Below are 27,328 nucleotides of genomic sequence, written 5' to 3' on the forward strand. Positions count from 1 at the left end.
ATTTAGTCATCAGGTAAGCTTGGATTCAAACCCAGATTTTCTGTTCAGATAGTGCAGTTAAGCCCCTCACTAGATTCATTTATTTTTCTCAATCCCTTTAGCACCAGAGTACAGTGTGTTTGTACAACTCTGTCAGATGATTGGTACACTGTTAAGTAAATACAGATCACAGGTTAATGTGGCACAATACCTTTAAAAAAAGGTTAATAGTGAAGTTGAGGGACTGCACAACACTAAATGCTTAAGTCACCGGCTTTCTCTGACTTTGACTGCAGCGTTGACTAGCTAAACAAAGCGCATTTAAAAATAATTATTTTTTATGAATGTTGTGATCCTGAGTGCAATGGTAACTAGGTCGGTGAGCTTGAAAGCAGAATCAAATCCATGACTAAAAAACAAAATGTTCTGTGACTATTTTTTTTATGTTTCACCACTGGGTAATTGCACATAAAATAACAAACGCCTTAAATTAAAAATAAATGCAAGTTAAACTAATCAGTGGGAAATGCAATTTTTTTTATTTTAGGAAACCTCTGTTGGTTAACGTGTTCACAGCAGAACACCCTTACAACACCTTTTCAAAAAGAATAAGTCTTTGTCATCAGGAAGTGTAAAGTGACTCCATTAATTAACCCCTATTGTAGCTTCTAAGCAGCCTTTACATTTGCAGATTAATAATTTGGACAGATCTGTTTCTTTTCAGGCATCAGGCACCCTGGCAAGAAGGTTTGTTTCTTGTTAAGCTGCCTGCCCCTCCCTCAGGATAACAGCACAGGAGACTCTTTTTCACTTCAACGTCAGCTGAGGCATCTCAGCTGTGGTAATTAACATTTCCCTTTATCTCAGAAGCTAAAATTATGAAAAAAGTCATTCATCAAAACCTCTGTCACAGACAATGGACATTATAATGTACATGGACTCTGTACATTAACTCTAGACAGGTGGTTGTTCTAACAAACCCCTCCATCATGCAAGTACTAAATTACAAATGCAGTGCATGTTTGCCCTAGATGACAACTGAAATGGAGTATTGAGCCAGCTGTAAAATGGGTGAATCTACTCAATGTTTAGTCCATTGACTGGCGTCCTGTGGAGCAGAGAGGATCTTCCCTGTTTTTTGCAAACAAAATGTTCAAATTATGTTGAGGAGGGAAACAACTCTAGCCACAGATTAATTTGAAGACCCCATTCTTGATCATCATCCCTGCCTATACTGATACTACTGCAGTGGCACATCGTATTCACCCACAGTGCACCAGTTTTGCAGCCTTTAGTGCAAGTAAATTTGGTGTTCTCCTCCTGTCTTCAGAGTCCTCATGAATGGCCATCTCTGCCAGGGGTCCTATGCATACTCCTAATTTTCATGACTCATACATGCATTTACTCTTTAGTGTCCCATTGCTCGTCTCCGCTTTACCAAGATCTTCCTCCTTTAATTAATGGATCTTTTTTTCAGGACAAGAAGGTACAGCTGACGGTTCTGACAGACAGGTCACAGGGAGGCACAAGTATCACCAATGGTTCTCTGGAGCTGATGGTAAGAGCCTCTTTGCCCACCTTGAATATTATTCACACCAGTGTGCCCTGCATTCTTTGTAAGTCATTCAAGGTTTGAGACTTCACCTTTTAAACACAAAATTTTGATTTTGGTCCAGGTATAGAGTTCCCCGTGTACCACCTGAAATTGTCAAACTTGTTTTGTTGAGTGACTAACTCTATATTGTGGCATTTATTTATTTAGCACATCTCATCCAGTACCGTGCCAGAAAGTGGTTTAATCTACGTCAAGATCATGTGTGCCCAGTTAAGAGTTGACAGTACAGGGTTGAAAATTGTGTTGGTTGTAGATTGACATGTATGTGAAAGGTTCAGTGAGCTTTGGAGACATGCTCTACATAAGGTGCAGGTGTGCTGATGTGCTTAAACATGGCTTGCTGTGGAATAATGTCAGAATACATACATTTGTGCTTGTGGGTACTTTCTCATTGTTTGCTAGTTATAATATATTTGCTACTTTATAACCATGGTGAGAGCCAGGATTTTAGTGCTCTTTGCAATTCAAGATGGCAACTCTTGTTCATGTGGGCCGAGTTTCATTACTTAACCATTTTGACATAGAAGTTGTATTCCTGAAGCCAAGTATTTGTTGAAGGAAGGGACATAAAGGAGTGAGGACCCTGAATTATCTTTACTCATTTGCTAGGAGGTATACCCGGCCCAGGCAGAGGGATTGAGTAAAGCATTTTCTGTTTCTGGACAGTCTTATACGTAGGAGGGACAGGATGGTTGGGTTCTGAATGTTGTGTTTCTGTATGGTAGCATGCCTGTGATAGACACAATGGCTGTGCACTGGAGTGCTGCATTTGTGCAGTGCCAATGATGAATATGCAGGGTGGTCCCAGGACTGTCTGTATATTAGTATATCATGTTTATTATAAGCTTGTGGATTTTTGGAAGTTGTTTTGATGCTGCATCACTCCTCCAACTATCATCCACCCTTCTATGCAGGTTCATCGCCGACTGCTCTCTGATGACGCTCGTGGAGTGGGAGAGCCTCTGCTGGAGCCTGGCGAGTATAAGGATGGTTTGGTGGTGCGAGGGAAGCACATCCTTTTCCTGGACACTGTAGAATCCTCTGCTGATCATCACCGCCCGGAGGCCCAGCAGGAGTACATGGCACCACAGATTGTGCTAGCACCTGGAGGAGGACCTCCGTACAGGGAGGAACAAGATATGCGTCTGCAGGTAAGTCGTATGCATTGTTTGCAGCTGTTTCATGCCATGCATCGTCAGATAAGTATTATGCTGTGCACCTGCAGATGTGTCTCAGGCCCACACGTTTTATGTTCTGGGAACCAATTCATAGTGTGCAATCTATGAGTATTTTGATCACTTTTGGTTTGTTTTAAACTGTCTGAGAATCTATTATTGTGGGCCAGTTCAAAACTTATTCAGGGTATTTTCCATAGAATCCTCAAATGGACATTTTTTGATTTGGGTTTCGGGGGGTATACTATGTAAACTAATTGAATGCAATGACACTTTTTGACAGATCAGATTTACAGATTCTGAAACAATCCATGCAAGCCAGCATGAAGGCCTTCATGTCTGCGAACTATTTGTACTCTGATGCCAGAGCCAGGCATTAGTGGTATGGGAGGCACAGGTCACATTGAGAGGACTTCCTCAATGTCTGTCTTTAAGTTTTTAAACAATTTGAGTCTTGAAATGTAATGAAGGCAGGTGTCTTGTGGATTAAAGTTGAATAGTCGAAATGGGCACAGAATTTCTAAAACCTGCTGAGCAGGATATTGAAAATATGGAGATTCCCTTAGAATAGATTGCCTTCTATAACCCTTTTTGTTAACCGAAAGGCCTCAAGGCACTTGTTTGGGAGCTGCAAGTGCACAGATGATTCAGCAAGTATGTGTTTAAGGCATGTGTGGCTTTAGATACACCTGCTTTTCATACTCCTGCCTGAGCCACTCCTGCTGTGCTCCGATATGTGAAAGCTGTTTTTCTTGGAAGAATTCTTCTGGAGTCACAAGGTAGTGTGACCCCAAACTCTTGCTTGCAAATGCACATGGTCATCAACTCCATTTTCGTTTTTTTCCCTCTCCCAACCATCTGATTCAGACGTGTGCTACCGTGCTCCGGATCAACTGTTGCAGTGATTGATTGTTTTCAATTCTCTTGTGCCCTATTTCTCAATCTGTATTGTTTTTGATTGCGTTAGCCCCTTTTCTCTCATATTGAGTTGTTTCCACCTACTGTTCAGGACAGGATGCCGGTTGATTCCAGCACCCAGTAGTTCCTCGCTCGTCGGGGACTCTTTCGTTCCATTTGGTCCAATCTCATCATACCCTGCCTGTGATGGAATGGACGTCCTTGTGATACTGCCCTCGGTGTTGGGCGAAGTACTGCTGGGCCGATCACCAGGTCTGTAACCTCTGCCTCTCACCTGAGCACAACAAGACCTCTTGCGACATGTCTGTTCTTTCGGGCAAAAAAGACCCTTGGAGACCTCTGGGTCCTTCGACTCTAGATGTCCCGCAGGAGCGGAGAAGATACTCCATACCTCATAGGCACCCAGGAACTCGAGAGGGCTCCTCATCCTGAGTCTTGGGCTGCTGACGAGGAGGCTTTCTCATTTGAAACGTTCTGGCTCCGTCCTCGAGATTTAAGACCTTCTGCCGGCTCAACAGGTTATGAATACCCTCCCCCTTATTGCTCTAAGCTTCTACACCACAAGGGGCATTCAGCTGCTCTGGACCCACAGAGGCAGGCCTCTGGGCCACCACTGCCTTCAGGCCACAGTCGGCACTGACAGTCATCTTTGGACACCACGCTCAGCTTCAACTCAGTGCTGAAGAAAATCCTAAAACCGCCCTTGGGCCATCCGCTTCTGGCTTGGCACTGACACACCCTCTGATCCAAAACCAGTGGCCTTGAAGCACTAATTGTCACCAAAACACTTGGCTCCAACAGGAAGACCAACCCACAAACCATTCAAACGGTCCTTTAGAAGTTGCAGGAACAGCTCAATGTACACCAAACACATCATCTACCCCCCCCAACGGGCTGCATACCAACACAGCCTCCAAAGCCAGATCCTCAGCCTCCTAAGCGTCAGCTCAGCTTTTGAAGAAGCTCTGGAGCCCCATTCTCATCCTAAACAACGAAAGAAGCAGGATAAAACCACTAGTCCTCTTCCTGACATCAGACTGCCTCCGTCCTCTTACAATCCTCCTAAACCCCCACCATCAGCTTTCCCACCTCCTTCACCTGACCTACAATCTTACACTCCAAAGGGGTCATAACATTCTGACAAGGGTGGACACACTAGGGCAACATTTATAACGTTACTTCAACAGGTAGACCCTTGGAATTCGTATGTTGTAGATCTGCCTGTGGATCATGATGCCGGCCTCTACCCAGCCAGAGTCGTCTCTTATCATGAGGTCCTAGGTAGGGCTTCTTATCACAATGTAGAGCTGCATAAAGAGCCTGTCAAGGACTTCTTCTTTGAGACTCTTCGGCTCATAGCTCCGTGCAGTATTTGCCTATGCTGAAGGGGATGCTCAAGCCAACCCTTAATATTTTCAAGAAGTTGGTCAAACACCAGGTTATTACCCCTTTGGACCCTATCTATATTAGAGGCCAACTCCCACAAGATCCCCTGGTGGTTCATACTGCTCATAGGAAGTCAAATGCTCAAGGCACCAGTAACTCTCCTCCACCTGCCAAAAAACAGTAAAAAGATAGACGCAGGTGATTTTAAAAAAAAGTCTTGGCACAATCTGTCAACCACTGGCGCATCACCAGTTCCATTGGTTTGCTGTCTAGATCTGATCACGCTCCCTGGCACGAAATGGAGGAGCCCTTCCAACAACTCCCAGAGAAGCACCGAAAAAGGTGATTGGAGTTGGTCACAGAAGGCAAACTGATTTCCATCACAAACATCAGGGGCGTCCTAGATGCAGTTGACACTACTTCTTGGGGGATTAGCTCTAGCCTTCTCCTCCATAGGCATGCCTGGCTCCGTGGCTCTGGCTTCAAGCCTGACGTTCAACAGCATCTCATCAACCTGCCCTTCCATGGGGAACACCTCATAGGGCCTCAGGTTGATGAGATGCTGGTGAAAATAAGAAACCGCAAAAGCCATGGGTGCCTTACAGTCCTTTCGCCGCTACGCCAGCCTGCCCAACCAACTTCCACAAAGGGGCTACCTCACTGGTGCTTATTGTGGAAATAGCACTAAAGGTCGAGGCAAAACTAGCTCCCCCAAAGTAGCTACCCATTAGGGGAAGGGGGGTGGGGGGGTTAGCGTCAACTGCTGATGTTCGTGTGTTTTTTTTTTTTTCTCTCCCTGCTTCACAACACATCACCTCAGACCACTGTTTTTTAGACATCATCCAACACAGTTACTGCCTAGAGCTCACCGTAACACCACCTAATATACCACCCTGCAAACATGTCCTCTTCCCAGAACACCAACATCTGCCTCAGGAAGAGGTCCAAGCACTCTGCACAACATGTACAGTGCTCAGGGTGTATTCTCTCTACTTCCTCATTCCCAAAAAGGACACGTCCCTCAGGCCCATTCCGGACTTCAGACCACTAAACAAGTACATCCTATCAGAACACTTCCACAGTGTCACCGTTCAAGATGTCATACCTCTGTTATAGCAAGGCGACAGAATGTGGATGCAGGTGTCTTTGAGGCCACCATTATAATTCATTCGGCACATCTGCGCTACGTCTCGTTTGTGGTCAGCATTACTAGCTCAAAGTGCTGCCCTTTGGGTTCACCACCACACCCTGAATTTTTGCAAAATGCCTTGCATCACACCTGTGAAGACAGGGCATCCATGGATTCCTCTACCTGGATGAATGGCTGTTAAAGAGCGCAAAGCTGCTGCCTTGCTGTGCCCACACCCAAGCCACATTAGACCACCTGCACAGAACTGGGCTTCACCATCAACCCTGTAAAGTTCCATCTCCAACCCCTTCAAATTAAACACTATCTGGGAGCCATCCAAAATGCAGAGGTCGGCAAGGCATGTTGCTGTCCGACAAGACACCAAGTGTTGCTGCCTCTTCGTCAGCCAAATAACAGGTCACAGTACGGACAGTCATGTGTCTGCTAGCCATGATAGCCTCCTGCACCGCCATAGTACTCCATGCATGATTGCACACATGCTTATGTTTCAGTGGCCTGAAAAGGAGGGACATCGTGAGGATCTAGTGTTGATTAGCCCCCGCACTCGTCGCTCTCTGCAGTGGTGGAACACCAACAACTTGTTGCAGGGGTGTTTGTATTTTTTTTTTTTTTTTTTTTTTCCTCCTTGACCGGATTCCACAGATCACTGTCACAAGGGAAACATCCCTCAGTGGGTGGAGGGGAATTTGGGGGGGTGGGGTGGGGGGGTGGGGGTGCGACCTACAAGACCTGACTGTCACGCACCAGTGGGTTCCCACTCATAGGGATCTCCACAGCAACAGTCTGGAGCTGACAGTTGTCCTCAAGGCCTTCCTTCCCTGTATAGTGGGCAAAGTAGTCCTTGTACGGACAGACATGACAGCCGTGTATTCCATTCAGAAGCAGAGGGGTACCGGCTCCCCTCTGGTTTCTCTGTTAGCTCAGTCCATCTGGCACTTGGCTCTCCACCACAGTATCCACCTATTGGTGGAATAGCTAACAGGAGTGGACAACAACTTTGCTGCATCCTGCTGAGAAGGTTGGTAAAGTCCATGAGTGGGAACTTCACCCAGCAGCCATCCTTTGCTACTTCCAGTGATTTGGGTTTTCCAGACGGCTTTGTCACAGCAAAAAAAGCAAGATACCCAAATTTTGCCTCCCAGATTCCCCCCACTCGCAGTTCATGCATTATGGATGAACTGGTCAGGGATATTTGCCTATGATTTTCCACCTCTTCCCACTCATTCCATTTGTGGTTCAGAAGCTATGGTAGACCTCCTTCACCCTCATCCATATAACCCTGGTTCACCACTCTCCTCGAACTTTCGGTGGTTCTGCATGAGAGGCTCCCCAAAAAAGTCAGGCATTCTCATGGAGAACCATGGAGAAATTGGACACCTGACCTCCAGAGTCTCAACCTTGCAATTTGGCACCTGAGTTTTAAGAATTTGATTATCTCTGTAGGAAAGTAGGATATTTCTGACATGGTTACCCCCACTTTTTTGCCTGGGCCTAATGTCAGTGTTTTGACTGTAGTACACTGGGATCCTGTTAACCAGGACCTAGTGTCCGTGTTCTCTCCTCTAAATTTGGTTGGTAAGTACTTTCTACACCCCACAATTGGCAGACTGGTGTACCCCTTAAGTCCCTGGTATATTGTACTTGGGTACCCAGGGCATTGGTACACCAGGGGACCCCATGGGCTGCAGCATGTATTGTACTACCCATTCACATTGTCTGCTGGCCTGCCATTGCAGCCTGTGTGAAATGGTGCATGCACCCTTCACCCCAGATATAAGCTCCCCTTATAGCGAGGTCACTGTATTTTGACCCTATAAGTCACCCCTAACGTAGAACCATGCACCCTGCCCTTGGGCTGAAGGCTCTTAGTGTGAGAGTACCCCCGCATGAGCAAAGGTACCCCTACATACCGCTGATTCCGTTTTCTGGGCTTTCTAAGTGCAGGGAAGCCCTTTTAAGGTATGTAGTGGACACCGGTTATCACAAGATGTCCCACTACAGAATGGCTTCACCGAACGGATCATGTTTAATATCAAACATATTTGAATCCTGCTGCTGCACTGGTTCCAGTGTTAGTTGCATAATACCATGTACCTTGCAGGGTCCTTGTGCAAGCTAGTGCTGCCATGGACCCCAGTAACTGTTCTGCCCTCCTGATGCTGAGCTTAACTCTGCAGAGGAAGGCAGAACAAAAGATTTCCTGTAGAGGAGAGGCGTTATCCCCTCTCCTTTTAGAAATGGGTGTCTCTGGGCTAGGGTGGGGGTGCTCCTGAGTGCCATAAGACTGCTTTGAAGGGCACATTTGGTGCTCTCTCCTTGCAAAACCGTTTTTTTTTTCAGTGCAGGAGCCCCCAGGCTTCCGCTCTGGAGTGAAACACACAAAGTACAAGGGAGTGACCATCCTCCTGTCCAGGTTCTCTCTTAGGGGGGTGCCCAGAGCTCTGCCAGGTGGCCACTTGATTCTTCCATCTTGGAAACAGGATGAGCAGAGGCCGATAGGAGCATCTGACTAATCAGTCCAGTAGAGTAGTGTCCCTGACACCTCCACAGCACCCCCCACCCATAGGTGGGTCACTGCAGTAGTCGTCCAACCCCCTACCTGGGTTACTTAAAGGCTCCCCTGAGGGTGGGACCCCAGACTTCTTCTGCGACCTGGACACTGGACTCGTCTGGATTCTGGGTGAAGTCCAGCAGCAAAGACTGCAGCTGGTAGGAGGGTTCCCACTGCAACTTTGTCCCTGGGTATTGAAAGCTCTATGCAACTTCTGTGGCTGTGCATTCTCCAGAGTCACAAGGACTCTGCTTGCTCTAAAGACATCCAGAAGAAATTTCCCTTGGAGTGAAGGAGTCACTTCCTTGCAACTGCAGGCATCTCATCGACGACTGGTTTTTGGATCCTGTTGATCCACGGACTCCTCAAGGCTCTGCAACAGTTCTGTGGCTCTCCAGAGGTCCGACGTGTCTTCTATGCAACTGGGAAGACGGTAGTCCCTCATTGGAGCTACTGGGATGGAGCCCCTATGCACATGTCCGTTTGATGTTACCAAGGCTTGTTGGCTCTTCAGCTCGAAGACCTCCTAGCACCAAGAAGCTCCGGCCTCAAGCATCACACAGCTCCAAGGCCGACGTCCTCTCCAACTCCTGCAACGTGGGCATCTATCTCATTTGTGCTGCTGAGGCCTCCTTGCCACTCGCTGTGCCTACTGCCAGAGGGTCCCCCTGGGGTCTCCATTGATTCCTGTTGGCTTACTTCACTACCGAGGGCTGGCCCTGACTTACAAGTAATGGTTGAGTCTCTTGGACCTTTCTGGTTGTCACTGCTGCAACTCTTCTTGCATCACTCCTTATGCATTTGTCAAGGCTTATTGTTGGCCCTGCTGGCTACTGACCCCGCTGCATTTTGACAACCTGCATGGGACAGCTCATGGATGACTCCTGGGACCCTTCTGCATCACCTGGATGCCACAGCTGCATCTTCACAACACCCGTCCAACAGAAAAGCATCCACAAGAATGGTGGGCATTGCCTGCCTGCACCCCCTGGGTGACTCCAGGTGGCTGAACTCTGCCCCCTCTCTCTGTAGGTGCTCCATGTCTGGAATCCATACCCGAGTTCACCGACCTGGTCCACGGGTCATTGTAGCAGCTGGACGGCCGAGCCCCTATTGACATCAAAGGGAGGTTCCAACACAACTTTACCCCTATGCACTTGGGGTCTCTGGTGTAGGTACTCCACTTCTCTGGGTATCCACAGGTGGGGGCACTCTTGAACCTTCCTTGTCCCAATGGGTTTCCTCTGAGTCCTTTGGGAAGGGTCCTTCTGCAAACGTTTTCAAACTGTGACTACCCGATATTATCCCATGGGACACCCTACACTAGGTAACACTTCTGTACATGGACTGTTGGGTAATACCTGCTACTTACCTAAGGTGTTCTAGTACTTTCCCAGTCCTCAGGACCCTTTGGTGTCAGTCTTGGTTAGCTGTGCCTTTACTAACCCATTTTTTTAGTATATGGTTTCCCTCCCCTCCATATGGGCCTATGTTTTTACCTACCTGTTTTGAAGTATATTTTTGTGTGCATATCTCCGGTTAGGAGATATACCAGAGTTAGTTTAGTGTCTGTGTGGTATAAGTAATAATTTATTTTTCTAACACTAGGTGTGGCTCTTTCTCGTGTGTAAATCATTGACTGACTTTGTGGTTATTGCAGTTGCTTTATACCCTTCTCAAAAGCCTCAGCTGCTCTCCACCGCTACCCTTTGGGAGCTTTGGTTATTAGAAACTTCTAACACTATCACTTAGGGTTGCCTGGACTCAGTGAAGGAGGCATCACCTATAGGTGTACACCTATACTGAGCCAGCCTCCTACATTCTCAATCCACCTCAAGAATGTATTAATATTCTTGAGGAAGCATGCAGTTCAACTACCCATGCCTCCTACGCTGTCAGTGGAAAATATTTGTCTTCTACTGCCTCTCAAACCAAACTGACCTGGCTGCCACAGTTTAGACCATTGTTTTACCTCCTGCACCGCCAAACATGTGGTCTAGCCTTCACTTCCATTTGTCTACACATGGCAGCTGTGGGTGCATATCTCCAAAATAGGCAACATGTGTCGCTCTTCAGGATTCCAATCATCAAAAGTTTTATGGAGGGGCTCAAGAGTCATTCCTTCCAGGTGCCTCCAGTCTTGGTGTGGAATCCCACCTGTTTGAGCCCCTCTGTTCATGTCCCTTACAGTTTCCTTCTTGGAAAGTAGCTTTCTGTAATATCACAAAGGTGTGTTCTTGAGCTCAAGGCTTTAACTTTGGAAGAACCTTTCTTTCAGGTTCATAGAGATGGGGTGGTCCCTTGTACCAATCCTAAATTTCTTCCAAAGGTGGTCGTTTCTTTCCACCTTAACCAGTATATAGAACTTCCAGCTTTCTTTTCACAACCTGACTCAGTTGCAGAAAGGGCCCTTCATACTTTAGATGTTAAATGAGACTTAGGCGGTCATTCCGACCCTGGCGGTCATGGACCGCCAGGGCCGGGGACCGCGGGAGCACCGCCAACAGGCTGGCGGTGCTCCCAAGGGCATTCTGACCGCGGCGGTACAGCCGCGGTCAGAAACGGAAAACCGGCGGTGTACCGCCGGTTTTCCACTGCCCTGGGGAATCCTCCATGGCGGTGCAGCTTGCTGCGCCGCCATGGGGATTCCGACCGCCATCCTGTTCCTGGCGGTTTTGGCTGCCAGGAACAGGATGGCGGTATGGGGTGTCGTGTGGCCCCTAGGGGCCCCTGCAGTGCCCATGCCAATGGCATGGGCACTGCAGGGGCCCCCGTAACAGGGCCCCACCAAGATTTTCAGTGTCTGCCATGCTCCATTCGGAGCCGGCATCCTTGTGGAAGGGTGTTTCCCGCTGGGCTGGCAGGCGGCCTTCTGGCAGTCGCCCGCCAGCCCAGCGGGAAACCCAGAATACCCGCGGCAGTCTTATGACCGCGTAGCGGTATTCTGGCGGCTCCCGCCGGCCCTGCGGTTACCGCGGCCGACGGGAGTCAGAATGACCCCCTTAATGTACTATTTAGATAGGTTAGAACAAAACTATTTTGAAAAACCCACCAACTGGTTGCCAGATTTCGATAAGGTTTTTCCTTCTAGTGGTGGAGAAAAAAACATAGGCAGATGGATAGTTCTGTTCATCCAAACCTGTTATGCAAAAATTAAAAGGTTTTGCCTGTTCCTCCTAGGGCTCATTCCACCAGAATGAACAGGGCCTCTATGGCCTTCCTAGGAAACATCCCAATAGCTGACAATTGTAAAGCAGCTACTTGGTCTACCTCACAAATTGACAAAGCACTACTGTGTAGTCTTATTAGCCCACCAGCAAGGAAATGATGGTCATGCTGTAATACGTACCTGTTTTCAGTTTTCTGCAGTAGCCAAAGACTAGCTACTGCTTTGGAGAGGACTGTGTTGTATGCCTCAAACAGGGAAAGTACATTTTTTTTCTTCTGAGGTATACTTCTAACCACATATTTATCACCTCATGAATATTCACCAGACAAAATATGGAAATCTTCACAGTTGTGCTCCCATGTGCCACCAAGTGGTGCCATGTTTCACAATGCCCCTGAAGTGAAGGAGTGGGGCTGCAAAAAAGCACCACCCCTGTGTACTGACACCATTTCTGTACTACACCTTCCAGTGTGGATCGAGAGCACCACCTCCAACTTTCATTGGTCTTCCAACATTACCCCCTAAATGTTCCAACAGTGTGGTAGAGAACTATTACCCCTCCAAAAACTGCAGACTTCAACATCAGCTTCATGCAGTCATGGCACTGTTAGGTCCGGAACCTGCACAAGTTTTCTCTGGTGCTTGAGCTTCAGCCACAATTCCGAAGTCGTAAGACACGTTTGCCCAAATGCACAGTTCTGCATCGCCAAATACATTAAACTGATGATGCACTAAACCCAGATCTACAAATTGCCAGTGAGTTGGAAACACCATCTGAAACTGAGCAGCTGATCGTGACTGCTTCTCTGTGCAGGCTTGGGGTTCTGCTGTATCCCTGCCATCCTTTTGAGAAGCATTTTTGTCTGGCTGTCAGGCTGAGCTTTTTCTCAGCCTGACAATCATCATCTTGGTCTCCGGCAACCAGGAGCTTTACCTGCACTATTGTGCAGGCACCTGCCAATCGGACATAGTTTGCCAGGCTGAATGAATATCTTGCAGCCATGAGGGCAGTGATATCAGCCCAGCATAGCCCTATCTTACAACGCATACCTTTACCACGTATCCGTTACCACGCAAAGCCTTTACCATGCATATAGCTTTATCAAACATAATTAGTAACTAGTTTCTGTAGAAAAAGTTTTTTTATTTTTTTCTTTTTACTTGCCTATATCTTTGGGGCTGGTTGACCGTCACGTCTGCTGCTGTCTGGAAAGTTTCGGGGTGATCTGAGGAAAAAGGGTGTGTGAGAAAGGAGTGGGGGCAGGGAAATCAATAATGCTTTTTTTCTCCATTCATTTTTCCATAGGGATTTTGAACAGCAGTGGCACGTGAACCACTGGACGGAATTACACCAAATTTGGCAGAGAGGTTGCTCTTGGTCCAGAAAGAGACAATTGTGTTATTTGATGTACATCAGTTTTTGAGAAACGTAGGAAAATTTAAATTTATATATAAAGGGATGCAAAACGATTTGCGACCCTTCCTGATCTCGTGCTGAGATCTGATTGGCTACCAACATTTCAACAAAGATGTGTTGGCAGACATCTTGGGACTCAGCCCCCCCCCCCCAAAAAAAGCTCTGGTGCAGAGCTAATAAGCATATTGAAATTTTTTTTTAAAAAGAATTGCCACAATTTGCTTTGGATCTGGCGAATATAGTAAAAAAAAAAAAAAAAAGCCATGTCCAAGGGGCAATGCCATTTCAATGCTAGGGGGGTGCCTGGCTCCCTTGAGGACCACCACCTCCCCTGGGCTTCCATCACATTCATAGCGGGAGGGGGGGTGAGCAGCCCCAGGACCACCACCTCACCGGAACTATAACAAGAGTGAAGGTTGCGGATGGCGAGCCCCGGGGCCCACCACCTCTCCAGGGTTATAGTTGTGGGGGGGATGCTGCGTGGCCTCTCTTGAGCCAATAATGGCCTGGGGGTTGCCACCTCCCAGGGCCGGCTCCTGCTGTGTCCCAGGGTGTCCACCCCCAGGACATAGCTGTTTGCTTTTGCTTGGCAGGAGCTGACTTTTTTTTTTTTTTTTTTTTTTTGTGAATATATATTTTATTGGCAGAAACCCCCCCCCCCTAAACTCCCCCATTTTTCCTTCATTATCAAAATTACAGTTTGGCCCCTAAACACTAAAACACCCTTACAACCCTATACCACTACACACCCCTACACCATATATATAATATATATATATATATATATATATATATATATATATATATATATATATATATATATATATATATATATATATATATATTTGTGTGTATACGTTCGGTGGCATGTGTAGCTGCAGATACACATGCTGTGCATTATACTTCTGCCATCTAGTGTTGGGTTTGGAGTGTTGCAAGCTGTTTTTCTTCGAAGAAGTGTTTTCGAGTCATGAGATCGAATGACTCTTTCTCTTCGGTTCCATTGCGCATGGGCATCGACTCCATTGTTAGATTGTTTTCTTTCCGTCTAAAACCATCCACTCAACCCTGGTTAGCTGTGGCACTCAGACTTGCATAGAGGAACATGTGTTAAGCATTTAAACACCACCAAAAAAAATTGAAGAAGAAATCGACACAACACTGAAGAAATCAGACACCAATTTATAAAAATAGTCTGTATTTTTATAAGAATTAAGACACTAGAATGAAGATTCTCTGGAGGGTTCCCAGAGAGGTAGATTTTACAAGCAATAATAAATCAAGCAATTTCACTCAACCATGAACAAGCCTTGGTAAAGTCAACGAATTGGACTCAAACTTTTTCAAAGAAAACTTGGGGAAATGTCAATGCAGTCAATTACAAGTAGTTGGGGCAATCAGCTCTGGCAGGGAGCTAGTCAGGGAGACCAGCAAGGTTCTCAAGAACAGTTGCTTTCACCAAAGAAGTAGTCCTTCAACAGTTCCAGGCACTATATCCATGTTGCAATGGATTCCTATCCCTGGTGCAAGGGTTATAGGATGCTTAAGATGCTCTAAGGATGCTGTGCATGTGACACAGTAAATGAGGGTCTTCCTTCGGGGATTCCTCTGTCCATGAACATATTGACGGGGGTCCTGGTTGCATGGTCAATGTCCCACAAAGTAATCTCTGGTCTTGCTGACTTCCTGTCACCACTGGACAAGCAGTCGCCCATTGTCACGGTTACAGGCCAATCCTTCCTGGGTCAATAACTTTCCTTCTGAGGGTTCCAGCAACTCTCCAACAGCACTCCTGGGTTCAGTAAACTCGGGTGAAACTTTGTGCCTCAGTCCTTGGTCCTGCACAGCGGCAGCAATGGCGGCTTGAAGATTTTGGGCTACCAACTTGCCCCAACAGCTTCTTCAGCTGTTGTATCCCTGTGCTGTGAACAGGGGGCCAGTCAACTGGCTCTTGGAATTCTCTTGGCTTGACTGGGCTCTGAAGCAGGACATGGCAGGTACAGCTCCTCGCTTGGCAAGCCACTGTGCAGCAGTGGCAATCCTCGTCTGTCCAACCTCTTTGTGGTCTCTCGGTGCTGCAGGGCAGTCCTCCTTCGATCCTTCCAAGTTGGTCAAGATATGAGATCTGGGTGCCAGGGAAGCTCTATTTATCTTAATAAAATGTCCTCCAGGTAGAATGTGGTTGGTAGCCAATGGACACCAGGCTCCCTTCCTCCTGATGACCACTTCCTGGGAAGTGTGGCATCTATCTATTCCAGAATGCACCATTCTACCCACACCCAACATGGCAAGACTCCTCTCTTGAAACTCAGCTCTTTGAAGCCTTCAAAGCCTTTGAAGCTTGCCTTTTGGGCTCACGCCTGTGTGGCTAAATGCCTTGAGGGGAGGGGCGGGGGGGGGGGGTGTAACGGCTTCTCCAGTGGCAGGCCTCTATTGTTACCTTTCTTGGGAGTCATTAGCACGTCTCCCCAGGAGGCCAGAAAGCTGTCTGCAGGACAAGCTCCATGTAAATCAGTTAATAGGTACTTGGGCAACCAAAGTGTCAACTTGCAAAGTTGCACTTTGCCCAACAGCGACTTTAAACTTGATGTAACCATTCAATCGGATTTAATGCACTGATTCTTTTGATAGCAAACCGCACAACCTTAGTAGTCCCATTCAGAGGTTAGCAGGGCTTGGGTGCCAGCCTTTAACCCTGTACTTGCCAATGGGGCTGCTATCCTTTACACAGTAAGAACCTACTATTTAGGTTGTTGTGTTTTTTTTTTTTTTTTTTAACTGCTGGGACATCTAAAAGTACATGGTCCACTTTTTAACCTACAGCACCCTGCCTTAGGGCTCGTTAGGCCTGCCATATTGATGACTCACATGCATTATAAAGGAAGGTTTGGGCTTTGCCATTACTTTAAATGACAGTCGAGTTAGCAGTTTTAAACTGTACTTCAAGTCTGCAGTAGCAGATTGAGACGCTGTGTTTCACCTTGTTCCACTCAAGGTGAAACAAGTGCTGCAGTCACTGGGGGGGGCAGGTGGGGACGGCACCCTAACTTACTGGCCGTGGTTACTCATAGTACCATATACTAGGGACTTAAAGGTAAGTTAGGCTATGCCAACTGAGGACAAGCCAATTAAATATACACCATTTTAAGGGTCAGAGAGCATTCACTGAGTCCTGTTTAGCAGGGCTCGGGGCATTTCAGAGTCTTACACCAGTACCTAGTAGTCAAAATGAGGGCAAAAAGTCAGGGTAAACCTGCAAAAAACCTGTTTTCTATCTATCTATCTATCTATCTGAAGAAAAATCATCTATGTCAGCTAAGTAACCAGATGCAGCCTGTGCAAAACCTGAAGCTGGTGCTGATGAGAGAGTACTGGTAGATGTATCCAAAGGTGATTCGTCATAAACGATTCCATTCATTTGTGTTGCATTAGAAAATTGCAGATTAATATTTTGGATATTTCTTGTTGATGCAGCAGTGACCGAAATCAACAAAAGTTCCTTCTCCGCCCTCCCCAACTTCTGGGATACAATTTCAGTTTTGCTTGGTGCTTGAAAAGGTATATCCTGTATGGTAGTGAGAGGGGCAACGGAACAACCCAGGAATCCTCAAGGTCTACTGTGCAGGATCAGCCACATGGTTCAATTTGACATGATCAATGAAGATATAAGCAGTTATTTTTGGAACCAGGCAGCGGGCGCAGGATGACGGTTCTGGTACCGTGTATTCAAAGAACTGGCATCAGTGCCATGCAGGGTGGGCCAAACTCCTTCTTCACAGGTATTCTTTCTCAAACTAGATCCCCAAAATGTTAGAATGCAGCCTGTGGATGTTATTAAATCCCTCATTCCCAAGGTTGTGGCATGTGCTGATGAATGCTCATCTCGGAACTGCTGTAATTCCTGCAAGACAGTGACATGTTCATTTATGTCAAAAGGTGTTCTGCCGCCATTGCATTAGGACCATCAAGATTTGGGATGCACATGGGGATGCCGTACAGGGTGTATGACCGCCCAAAAATCTTCTAGGCAGATTATTAAATGCATACAAGTGATGGAGCCAACTACGGCCTGAACCTGGTAACCTAGCTGTTAACCCTTTCGCTGCCAGGCCTTTCCCCTCCTGTGCCGAGCCTTTTTTTGGCTGTTTGGGGCAGTTCGCACTTAGGCCCTTCTAACTTTTTGTTCACATAAGCTACCCCTGCCAAATTTGCATCCTTCTTTTCCAACATCCTAGGGATTCTAGAGGTACCCAGACTTTGTGGGTTCCCCTGAAGGAGATACAGCAACAATTTCGTTTTTTTTTCAACAACAAAAAAGGGAAAAAAGGGCTGCAGAAGAATGCTTGTGGTTTTTTTTTCCCTGAAAATGGCATCAACAAAGGGTTTGCGGTGGTAAAAATCACCATCTTCCCAGCTTTCAGGAACAGGCAGACTTAAATTAGAAAACCTCTTTTTTCATCACAAGTTTGACATTTTACTGAGACATGCCCCATTTGTACTATTTTTTTTGTGCTTTCAGCCTCCTTCCAGTTAGTGACCGAAATGGGTGAGAAACCAATGCTGGATCCCAGAAAGCTAAACACTTCTGAAAAGTAGACAAAATTCTGAATTCAGCAAGGGGTCATTTGTGTAGATCCTACAAGTGTTTCCGATAGAAAATGAAAGCTGAAATAATGGAATATTGAAATTGAGGTGAAAAAACAGCCATTTTTCTCCACGTTTTACTCTAACTTTTTCCTGCGATGTCAGAGTTTTGAGAGCAATATACTGTTACGTCAGCTGGGCTCTTCTGGTTGCGGGGATATATAGGGCTTGTAGGTTCATCAAGAACCCTAGGTACCCAAAGCCAATAAAAAGCTGCACCTTGCAATGGGTTTTCATTCTATACTGGGTATACAGCAATTCATTGCTGAAATATATAAAAAGTGAAAAATGGGTATCAAGAAAATCTTTGTATTTCCAAAATGGCCACAAGATAAGTGTTGAGAAGCAGTGGTAATTTGCACATCTCTGAATTCCGGGGTGCCCATACCAGCATGTGAATTTCAGGGCATTTCTCAAATAGACTTCTTTTTTGCACACTGTCTTACATTTGGAAGGAAAACATTTTGAGAAAGACAAGGGGCAATAACACTTGTTTTGCTATTCTGTGATCCCCAAGTCTCCTGATTAAAAATGGTACCTCACTTGCGTGGGTAGGCATAGCGCCCGCAACAGGAAATGCTCCAAAACACAACGTGGACACATCACATTTTCACAAAGAAAACAGAGCTGGTTTTTTTTGCAAAGTGCCTAGCTGTGGATTTTGGCCTCTAGCTCAGCTGGCACCTAGGGAAACCTAGCAAACCTGCACAGTTTTTAAAACTAGACACATAGGGGAATCCAAAATGTGGATGAGATGACTTGTGGGGCTTTGACCAGGCTGTTACCCAGAATCCTTTGCAAACCTCAAACTTTGGCCTAAAAAACCTTTTCCTCTCATTTCAGTGACAGAAAGTTCTGGAATCAGAGAGGAGCCACAAATTTCCTTCCACCCAGCACCCCCACCCCCCCCCCAAGTCTCCTGATAAAAATGGTACCTCACTTCCTCACTTTTGTGGGTAGGCCTACTGCCCGCGAAAGGAAATGCCCCAAAACACTATGTGGACACATCAAAATGATCAAATACAAAACTACCTGTTTTTGCGGGGGGCTCCTCCGTTTTTGGTCCTGGGCTCAGCAGCCTTCTAGGGAAACCTACCAAACCCAGACATTTCTGAAAACTAGACACCCGAGGGAGTCCAGTGAGGTGTGACTTGCGTGAATTCCCCCAATGTTTTCTTACCCAGAATCCTTAGCAAACCTCGTTTAGCTAAAAAAAAATCAAATTTTTCCCACATTTCTGTGTGGGATCACCGCACTGGGACCAATTTCATACCACCCAATGTTCCCCTCAGTCTCCCGGTAAAAATGATACCTCGTTTGTGTAGGTGGGCCAAGTGCTTGTGAAAGGGAAGAGCCAAAAACATGTCGATATTGAGGAAGAACCAAAGGGGGTCCAACAGGGCATTTTGTAAAAAAAACATTTTTAGGCTGACAAGTGTAGCAGAAGTTTTATAGGTATAGATGAGACAATGCTGGGTGGTAGGAATTTTGTGGATTCCGGAAGGTTCCATCACAAAAACTTGGGGAAAAATGTGTGATTTCCAGCAGTTGTCAGTTTGCAGGGCATTTTGGGTACGAAAATGGTGCGGGGTGCATGTGAAATACACCACCCTAAAATCACCCAGATGTTTAGTTTTCAGATGTGTCTAGGTCTTATGGACAAGGGGGGGCAGATATGGACAACAGTAATGTGCCCCAAAGGGGAGCGGCCCTTACTCAAGTGGCTGCCCCCCTAAAGAAAACACACACCCACCCCAATCCCTGGAGACTAAGTGGCTTCTGCCCCCTTTGGGGGCAGATTGGCCTAACAAAGATCGGCCCCCAAGGGGGGCAGAAATGGTCTAAATACAATTTGCTCCCCTAGGGGAGCGACCCTTGCCTAAGGGGTCGCCCCCCACCTCTTTTAAAAATAATATATATATATATATTTTTTTTATGTATCTCTTGTCCCTAGAGGTGTCTGTCCCCCCCGCGGGGGCAGATCGGGCTGATAACAATAGGCTGCTCTGCCCCCGGGGGGGCAGAAAAGGCCTTCAAAAATATTGCCCCCCTGGGGAGCGACCCTTGCCCAAGGGGTTGCTCCCCTTCCATGAATTTGCCATAAAAAGAAACTTCCTGGTGTCTAGTAGTGCCTTGGGGGCACACTGGCCTCATAAATATAAGCCGATCTGCACCCAAAGGGACAGAAATGGCCTAAATATAATTTGCACCCTAGGGAGAGACCCTTGCCTATATTAAAAAAAAAAAAAATGATCCCTGACGCCTAGTAGATTCAAGGCCACCCCCCCCCCCCAACTAACAATCCCCGGGGGGGGGCAGAAAAGGCCTTTTAAAATATTGCCCCCCTGGGGAGCAACCCTTTCCCAAGCGGTTGCTCCCCTTATGCCAATTTCATTTTTTTAAATAAATCCCTGGTGTCTAGTGGGCATTTCAAAAGCGGTATCGCTTTACGATCTGGCTTTTTAAATGCTCTGAGACACTTCAAAGGGAAGGAAATTCCTTTCCTTCCCTTTGAAGCCTCTCAGGGCCCCCATCACATGATCGGAAGAGAAATGCTTGCATTTCTCTTCCGATCGCGCTGGAAGCAGAGCTTCCAGCGCAATGGGGAAATGGCCTCTGAGCCTTGGGGGGCTGGGAGGGAAGCCCACAGAGGGAGCGCTAGTGCTCCCTCTGAGCTCAGTGCCGAGGACGTAATGGTTACGTCCTCGGCACATGAGCACTGTGCCGTTGGACGTAACCATTACGTCCACCACACAGAAGGGGTTAATGATTGCATTTTGTCCCATTTTTATTCTCTCCACAGCCAAATTTCCCTCCGGACGGTATCTAGAAGAACAATGCACCTCAACACCCATCGTTCCCATGGTGTCTCTGTAAGCTTGGAGGCAAAAGCAGGGCCTGGTCCGAATGGAATGCTGCAACTGCATATGTCCCGATGAAGACAAGCAAATCTTTAATAACAACTTGAGCATTAGTCGATCGTTGTGGCCCCACCCATAGAAATTGGGACCAAGAATCTACATCAAGTAGGATGTATTTATTTGCAGTCTCTTAAATTCAGATGGTACAGTCATCACAGTACACACACTGCAAAGGCTTGTTTGATACTAAGAGGGGTGTCTGCGGTGGGGGTTTGATCGTGGAACCTTTAATTTATTGGTAAATGTTACAGCTAAGGACATACTGCTTGGTCTGTTTGCTTAGACCAGGCCACCAATATCATTTTTGTAGTAGAGCTGGTAGCTGCCAAACTAGCATGGGCAGAAGCAACACCCTCCTGTGCTGCTGTAGTCCGATCTAGTCGATGATTGTGGTTGGGTATCTCACGATCACCCAACCCTGGCTTTGTGATAACTGCAATATTTTGGGTACATAAATGGTAGAAATATTTGGTAGGCTGTGGTTTTGGTAAGGGCTTGCCAATCGGCCAAGGCATTGGCAGCAGCCAAAATGTCATCATCTACCCTTATGAGAATTAGTTATCGAAGCAAAAGAAGCCATAGCAACTGAAGACTCAGCCAATGAGTTTCATACAATGTGTATTCCAACACATTGGTGACCCAATGTAGGTTTAACTTGAGCCTGTGGCAGTTTGTCTGTGTGACCTGCCACCTTCCCCCACAAGAATTTGTGTTTTATGGTGTTTCCTTTTGAAGCTCTGAACCCATTAAGGCACCAATAATGTAAGTGTTGTTTAAAGGGCTGGACACAATAATACGAATCATATGATAAGCAATGGTAATTCTGGATCCAGATGTTCCAGTGCCAAAATCAAAGCTTTAAGCTCTGCAAGTTGTGCTGTGCAATCCCCTAGGGACTGCGTGAAGGCCTGCTGAGGGTGGAATTCACCATGCTTCATAACTCCACAAACGGCTGCGCAAGCTGCGGAGTATTGGTTTTTAGTACCTATGGGTGATTGGGATGAATCATCATCATCAGTGTAAATGATGGTTCTGTATTGGTTAAGAGGCACAACATTCGTGGGTATGGGGTGTTCAGATTCATACTGGAGAAATTTGTGCATCTGTAGTTTTGAGTCAAAAACGTAATCGACATCAGTGGAAGTCAAGGAGGTAGCCCACTGTGTCCAAAGTGGATGAAATGCTTTTCCGTTTGGGATACTGGCTTTGGTAACAGCCTCAAGGACTGGGATTGGGGGTGGGGGGGGTCACACCAGTGATGCATTTTTCCTTAATGACCACTATCTGAACTGCAGAGTATTTTTTCTGTGGGTGCAAAACACATTTCTACTTTGGAAAATAGATGTGGTTTGTACACTGTGGGTACTGTCACCTTCACTGAATGCGACATGTGAAACCAGTGGGACCCAGGATGACCCAGAATGCCAAGGTTGTCTTGTTTACACATGTGTTTAGATGTTTTGCTTAAAGTAAGTCAGTCTGTAATGATCTGAGAATTTGTCTATGTTGTGGTGTCTAGTGTGGGCTTGAGAAATCGGAACGCATTAGGTCAAAGTAGTTTGATGCGTTATGCATAGTCTGTTATGTAAATTCTACCAAAATTGAACTAAAGTGATGCAACCTTCTTTTTTTAATTGAGGTTACTGTTGTGGACTTTTTTCTTCCTTTTTTTTATTGTGACGTCCAAGGAGTGTTGTCCTTTTTCGGTTTCATGTACTTCTTTCGGTTTCACATACTCGTTTCAGTGCTCTAACTGTCCACCTGTCTCGCTCCGCTTGTCGCATGAGACCTGAAATGTATGAGAAGAGCATGTCGGTATACTGAAATCTGTCATGAAGTTTTATTGTCAGGATTTCTAAGACTGTATCTCAGAGGTTTCCGAATGCAGAGATTCTCCTCTTAGTTTTACTCTTTATTATTTTTCTGTTTATCCCAACGTGTTTTAGAACCCTCTTGTACCTGCTTGGTATTATCCTTACTGGAAATACCTTGATGCCGTGGCTTACTTGGTCAAGCCCAGACTATCCCGACCTATACTAGTATAAGTCTTGGTGGTGATCTTTGGCAGTTCGCGTTACTGATCTATTTGAGGAACATCCCGGAGCTGCTGGTATACTGCCAATGCTGCTGCTTTCCCTTTAATAATACTTAAAATAAATGAAGAGACTGGCAACGCTGCCCATTAGTTCCATCCCCCAATCCAGGGTGAGGGATGCCCTGTTCCCATTTTGTATTTGATTTTGTTGCTTAGGTTCTCATTATCCTAATGAGACTACTGGATTTTGAGCTACAGAATTGCCTGCGCAGTGGGAGACTGAGTCTGACCCACTATAGGTGACACCTGTCGCTCCAATCGGGGTTTTGCTCCGGCTAACTAGCAGTGCCTCATCTCCACCCAAGGGCGGGATCATTGGGCAGCTGAGCGCATGACATAAATGGTTTCTCAGAGAAGCCGTGGTCACTCAGGTCTCATCTGTTACTCTCAGTTACATTAGTCTCGTATACACAATGACAAACAGGCAGTGCATGTTTCAATAATGCTTTAATGAAGCGACTGCTTCTTAGATAGCAACGCATGGGCTGCAATAAAAAGGATGATACAGCATGACAAGATTAGCATTGTGATAAGTAGAGTAAAGCATAGAAACGACGCTACCATATTGTCAATACAATCAATAGACTAATTCCTACCTAGGCTATAATAGAGCACAGCGTGTTAAGCTCTAATTCTGCCCTTCAGGTTCCCCTGGAAAGACATCATCCCCCAGTACCTGAGCAAAGGCCAAAAGTCTGCATAAGCAGCTGTAGCGAAGCAATCGGCATACCGTTGTGGTCATCTGGCTGGAATCTCCCTCTAACGTGTAAGGGACAGGGAAGCGTTTTTATAATAAAACAGCTGATGTTCTGAGAAAATGTCCCTACGTAAGGACGTGTGTTTTTCTACGAATGTCAGAGACTAAACTTATTTCACGTTCACCGGCAACCTATGTTATTGCAGCCTTGGAAGAAGCACAGAGTGAGCAAGAATGTCTTGTTTGAGAACAGAGTGCTGGCCTAGGCAAAAACAGTTAGATAGAGAGAAATAAAACAAGACCGTAAAAGTTGCTATTATAACAATAATAAAGCAAAGCCGAATAAAATATATCTAGGTGAAAGTGCACAGCAGCAGGCCTAGCATGTTAAAATAACTTGCATTGAGCTATAACTAAAATGGCTACAGTTTATTTTAACATTTACGGAAGATTCGCAAGTGTCTGTGTACCCTGGGTGGCAGTATAAATTGCAGCAAATACCGTGCCTGAAGTGGCACAGTCACCTATGTTGGGAATCATTCCAAATGGCAAGCACATTGCCAGAATTCTATGTTTATCTTGGGGTCCTGTATGGGGGAAACACTTCTTTCAGCTGTGTTTTTTTTTTTTATTATTTTTTTTTTTTATTTCTATGCTATCCAAAACTTTACGTTTGGTTGGACCCTTACCCATTATTGAAGGAACACTTCTAAGGAAATAAGTTATACATAAACTGTTTTCTTAAAATATATACATACTGTGTAGGCTTGCTTAACAAACTTATACATTACTTACGGGGATATATATATATATGTTCGATGGCATGTGTAGCTGCAGATACACATGCTGTGCACAGTCCGCCGTCTTGTGTTGGGCTCGGAGTTTTACAAGTTGTTTTTCTTCGAAGAAGTCTTTTCGAGTCACGAGACCAAGGGACTTCTCCCACTTCGATTCCATTGCGCATGGGTGTCGACTCCATCTTAGATTGTTTTTTTTCCGCCATCGGGTTCGGACGTGTTCCTTTTCGCTCCGTGTTTCGGGTCGGAAAGTTAGTTAGAATCTCAGAAAAAAACGTCGGTATTGTTTGCGTTCGGTATCGGGTTAGTTAGAACAAATCGACACCGAATTTTGAAGAGCTCCGGTGGCCCTTCGGGGTTTTTTCGATTCCCCCGTCGGGGCCTGGTCGGCCCGGCCACGTGCGACTTCAAGGCTCATGGAACGGACCCCATTCCGTTTCTGCCCAAAATGCCATCACAAGTATCCGTATACGGATCACCATCTGGTCTGTAACTTGTGCTTGTTCCCCGAGCACAAGGAGGATACTTGTGAAGCCTGTCGAGCGTTTCGGTCGAGAAAGACGCTGAGAGACCGAAGAGCCAGGAGACTACAAATGGCGTCCACGCCGACAGGTCAAGATCGTTTCGAGGAGGAAGAAGAAGCTTTCTCCGTCCGCGAGTCGGATTCGGAAGAACTTGACGCCGAAGAATCAACCAAAACCGTGAGTAAGACGTCGAAAATCAAGACTCACGAGAAGTCTACAAAAGCCCAGGGGACGCAACCGCCAACAGGCCATGGCTTAACCCGAAAAATAGGTGACCCATCCAAGGCACCGAAAAAGGACATGCTGGTGTCGAAGTCATCCGACTCCGGTCGAGATACCGCCACACAGCAACCTCGGAGCCGAGACAGCGGCTTCGAGAAACTTCGGCACAGAGACCGCGGCACCGAAGAATTTCGGCACCGAGACACCACGCCGAAAACAAAGAAGGTTTCTTCGGAGCCTAAAAAGACTTCCGAAAAGGTTTCGGTTCCGAAACAGCCAGCCTCGGAGCCGAAAAGTAGTTCCTATACAGAGGAACAAGGATTAACCTCCCAATTACATAGATTTGGAGAGGAGCTTCAAGCTGTAGAGCCTGACTACACGCAAAGAAGGCTTCATATTCATGAGGACACAGGGAAGATAACCACTCTTCCCCCACTCAAAATAAAAAGGAAACTTGCCTTTCAACAAAAGGACAAGCAACCACAGGCAAAGGTGGCAAGGAAAACAACCCCACCACCGTCTCCACCACCATCAATACATGCATCACCAGCAACAACTCCACCACTGATGCATTCACCAGCTCATACCACAATGAGTCAGGATGATCCCGATGCATGGGACCTCTACGATGCTCCAGTGTCTGACAATAGCCCAGACTCTTATCCTACAAAACCGTCACCACCTGAGGACAGTACATCCTATACACAGGTGGTCGCAAGGGCAGCCGAGTTTCACAATGTCTCCTTACATTCGGAACCAATTGAGGATGACTTTCTCTTTAACACCCTATCCTCCACCCATAGCCAGTATCAATGCCTTCCCATGCTCCCAGGAATGCTAAGACATTAAAAACAAATTTTTCAGGATCCAGTTAAAAGCAGAGCCATAACTCCGAGGGTGGAGAAAAAATATAAGCCACCGCCCACAGATCCAATATATCTTACAACACAACTAACACCAGACTCAGTAGTTGTGGGGGCAGCTTGTAAGAGAGCCAACTCTCATACTTCAGGCGACGCACTACCTCCAGACTAGGAGAGCCGCAAATTTGATGCTGCGGGAAAAAGGGTTGCAGCACAAGCAGCAAATCAGTGGCGTATTGCCAATTCACAAGCACTTTTGGCAAGATACGACAGGGCTCATTGGGATGAAATGCAACATTTCATCGAACACTTATCCAAGGAGTTCCAAAAAAAGAGCACAACAGGTGGTGGAAGAGGGACAAAGTATCTCAAATAATCAGATACGGTCTTCCATGGATGCAGCCGATACAGCTGCAAGGACAATAAACACTGCAGTCACAATTCGAAGGCACGCATGGCTGCGCACTTCTGGGTTCAAACCAGAAATCCAGCAGGCTGTGCTCAATATGCCGTTTAATGAACAGCAATTGTTTGGGCCGGAGGTAGACACTGCCATCGAAAAACTCAAAAAGGACACCGATACAGCCAAAGCCATGGGCGCACTCTACTCCCCGCAGAGCAGAGGCACATTTCAGAAAACACCTTTTAGGGGAGGGTTTCGAGGTCAACCCACAGAAACCACAACCTCACAAACAAGGCCTACCTACCAGGGTCAATATCAGAGGGGAGGTTTTCGGGGGCAATTTAGAGGGGGCCAATTCCCAAAAAATAGAGAAATTCCAAGGCCCCAAAACCCCTCAAAATAAGCAGTGACTCACAAGTCACACAACCCCATCACATAACACCTGTGGGGGGAAGACTAAGCCAATTTTACAAACTTTGGGAGGAAATAACAACAGACACTTGGGTCTTAGCAATTATCCAGCATGGTTATTGCATAGAATTTCGCCAATTCCCTCCAAACGTCCCACCGAAAACACACAATATGTCAAAACAACATATAGATCTTCTAGGACTAGAAGTTCAAGCATTGCTACAAAAGGACGCAATAGAATTAGTACCAATTCAACAAAAAAACACAGGAGTTTACTCACTGTACTTTCTAATACCCAAAAAGGACAAAACTCTGAGACCAATACCAGATCTCAGAACACTAAATACCTACATAAAATCAGACCACTTTCACATGGTAACATTACAAGACG

General features: G+C 46.2%; 1 protein-coding gene across 1 annotated transcript in view; it reads left to right on the plus strand.

Moving 5' to 3' along the window:
- The window catches only part of MAN2B1 (mannosidase alpha class 2B member 1), a 271,321-nt gene that overhangs the window by 120,315 nt on the left and 123,678 nt on the right, over window positions 1-27,328 (plus strand). The window contains exons 20-21 of the mRNA XM_069230399.1: window positions 1,457-1,537; window positions 2,509-2,745. Of these exons, the coding sequence (XP_069086500.1) occupies window positions 1,457-1,537; window positions 2,509-2,745 (318 nt within the window). The remainder of the gene's footprint in view (window positions 1-1,456; window positions 1,538-2,508; window positions 2,746-27,328) is intronic.

The sequence above is a fragment of the Pleurodeles waltl genome, chromosome 4_2, assembly GCF_031143425.1.
Source record: "Pleurodeles waltl isolate 20211129_DDA chromosome 4_2, aPleWal1.hap1.20221129, whole genome shotgun sequence".
Taxonomy (NCBI): Eukaryota; Metazoa; Chordata; class Amphibia; order Caudata; family Salamandridae; genus Pleurodeles; species Pleurodeles waltl.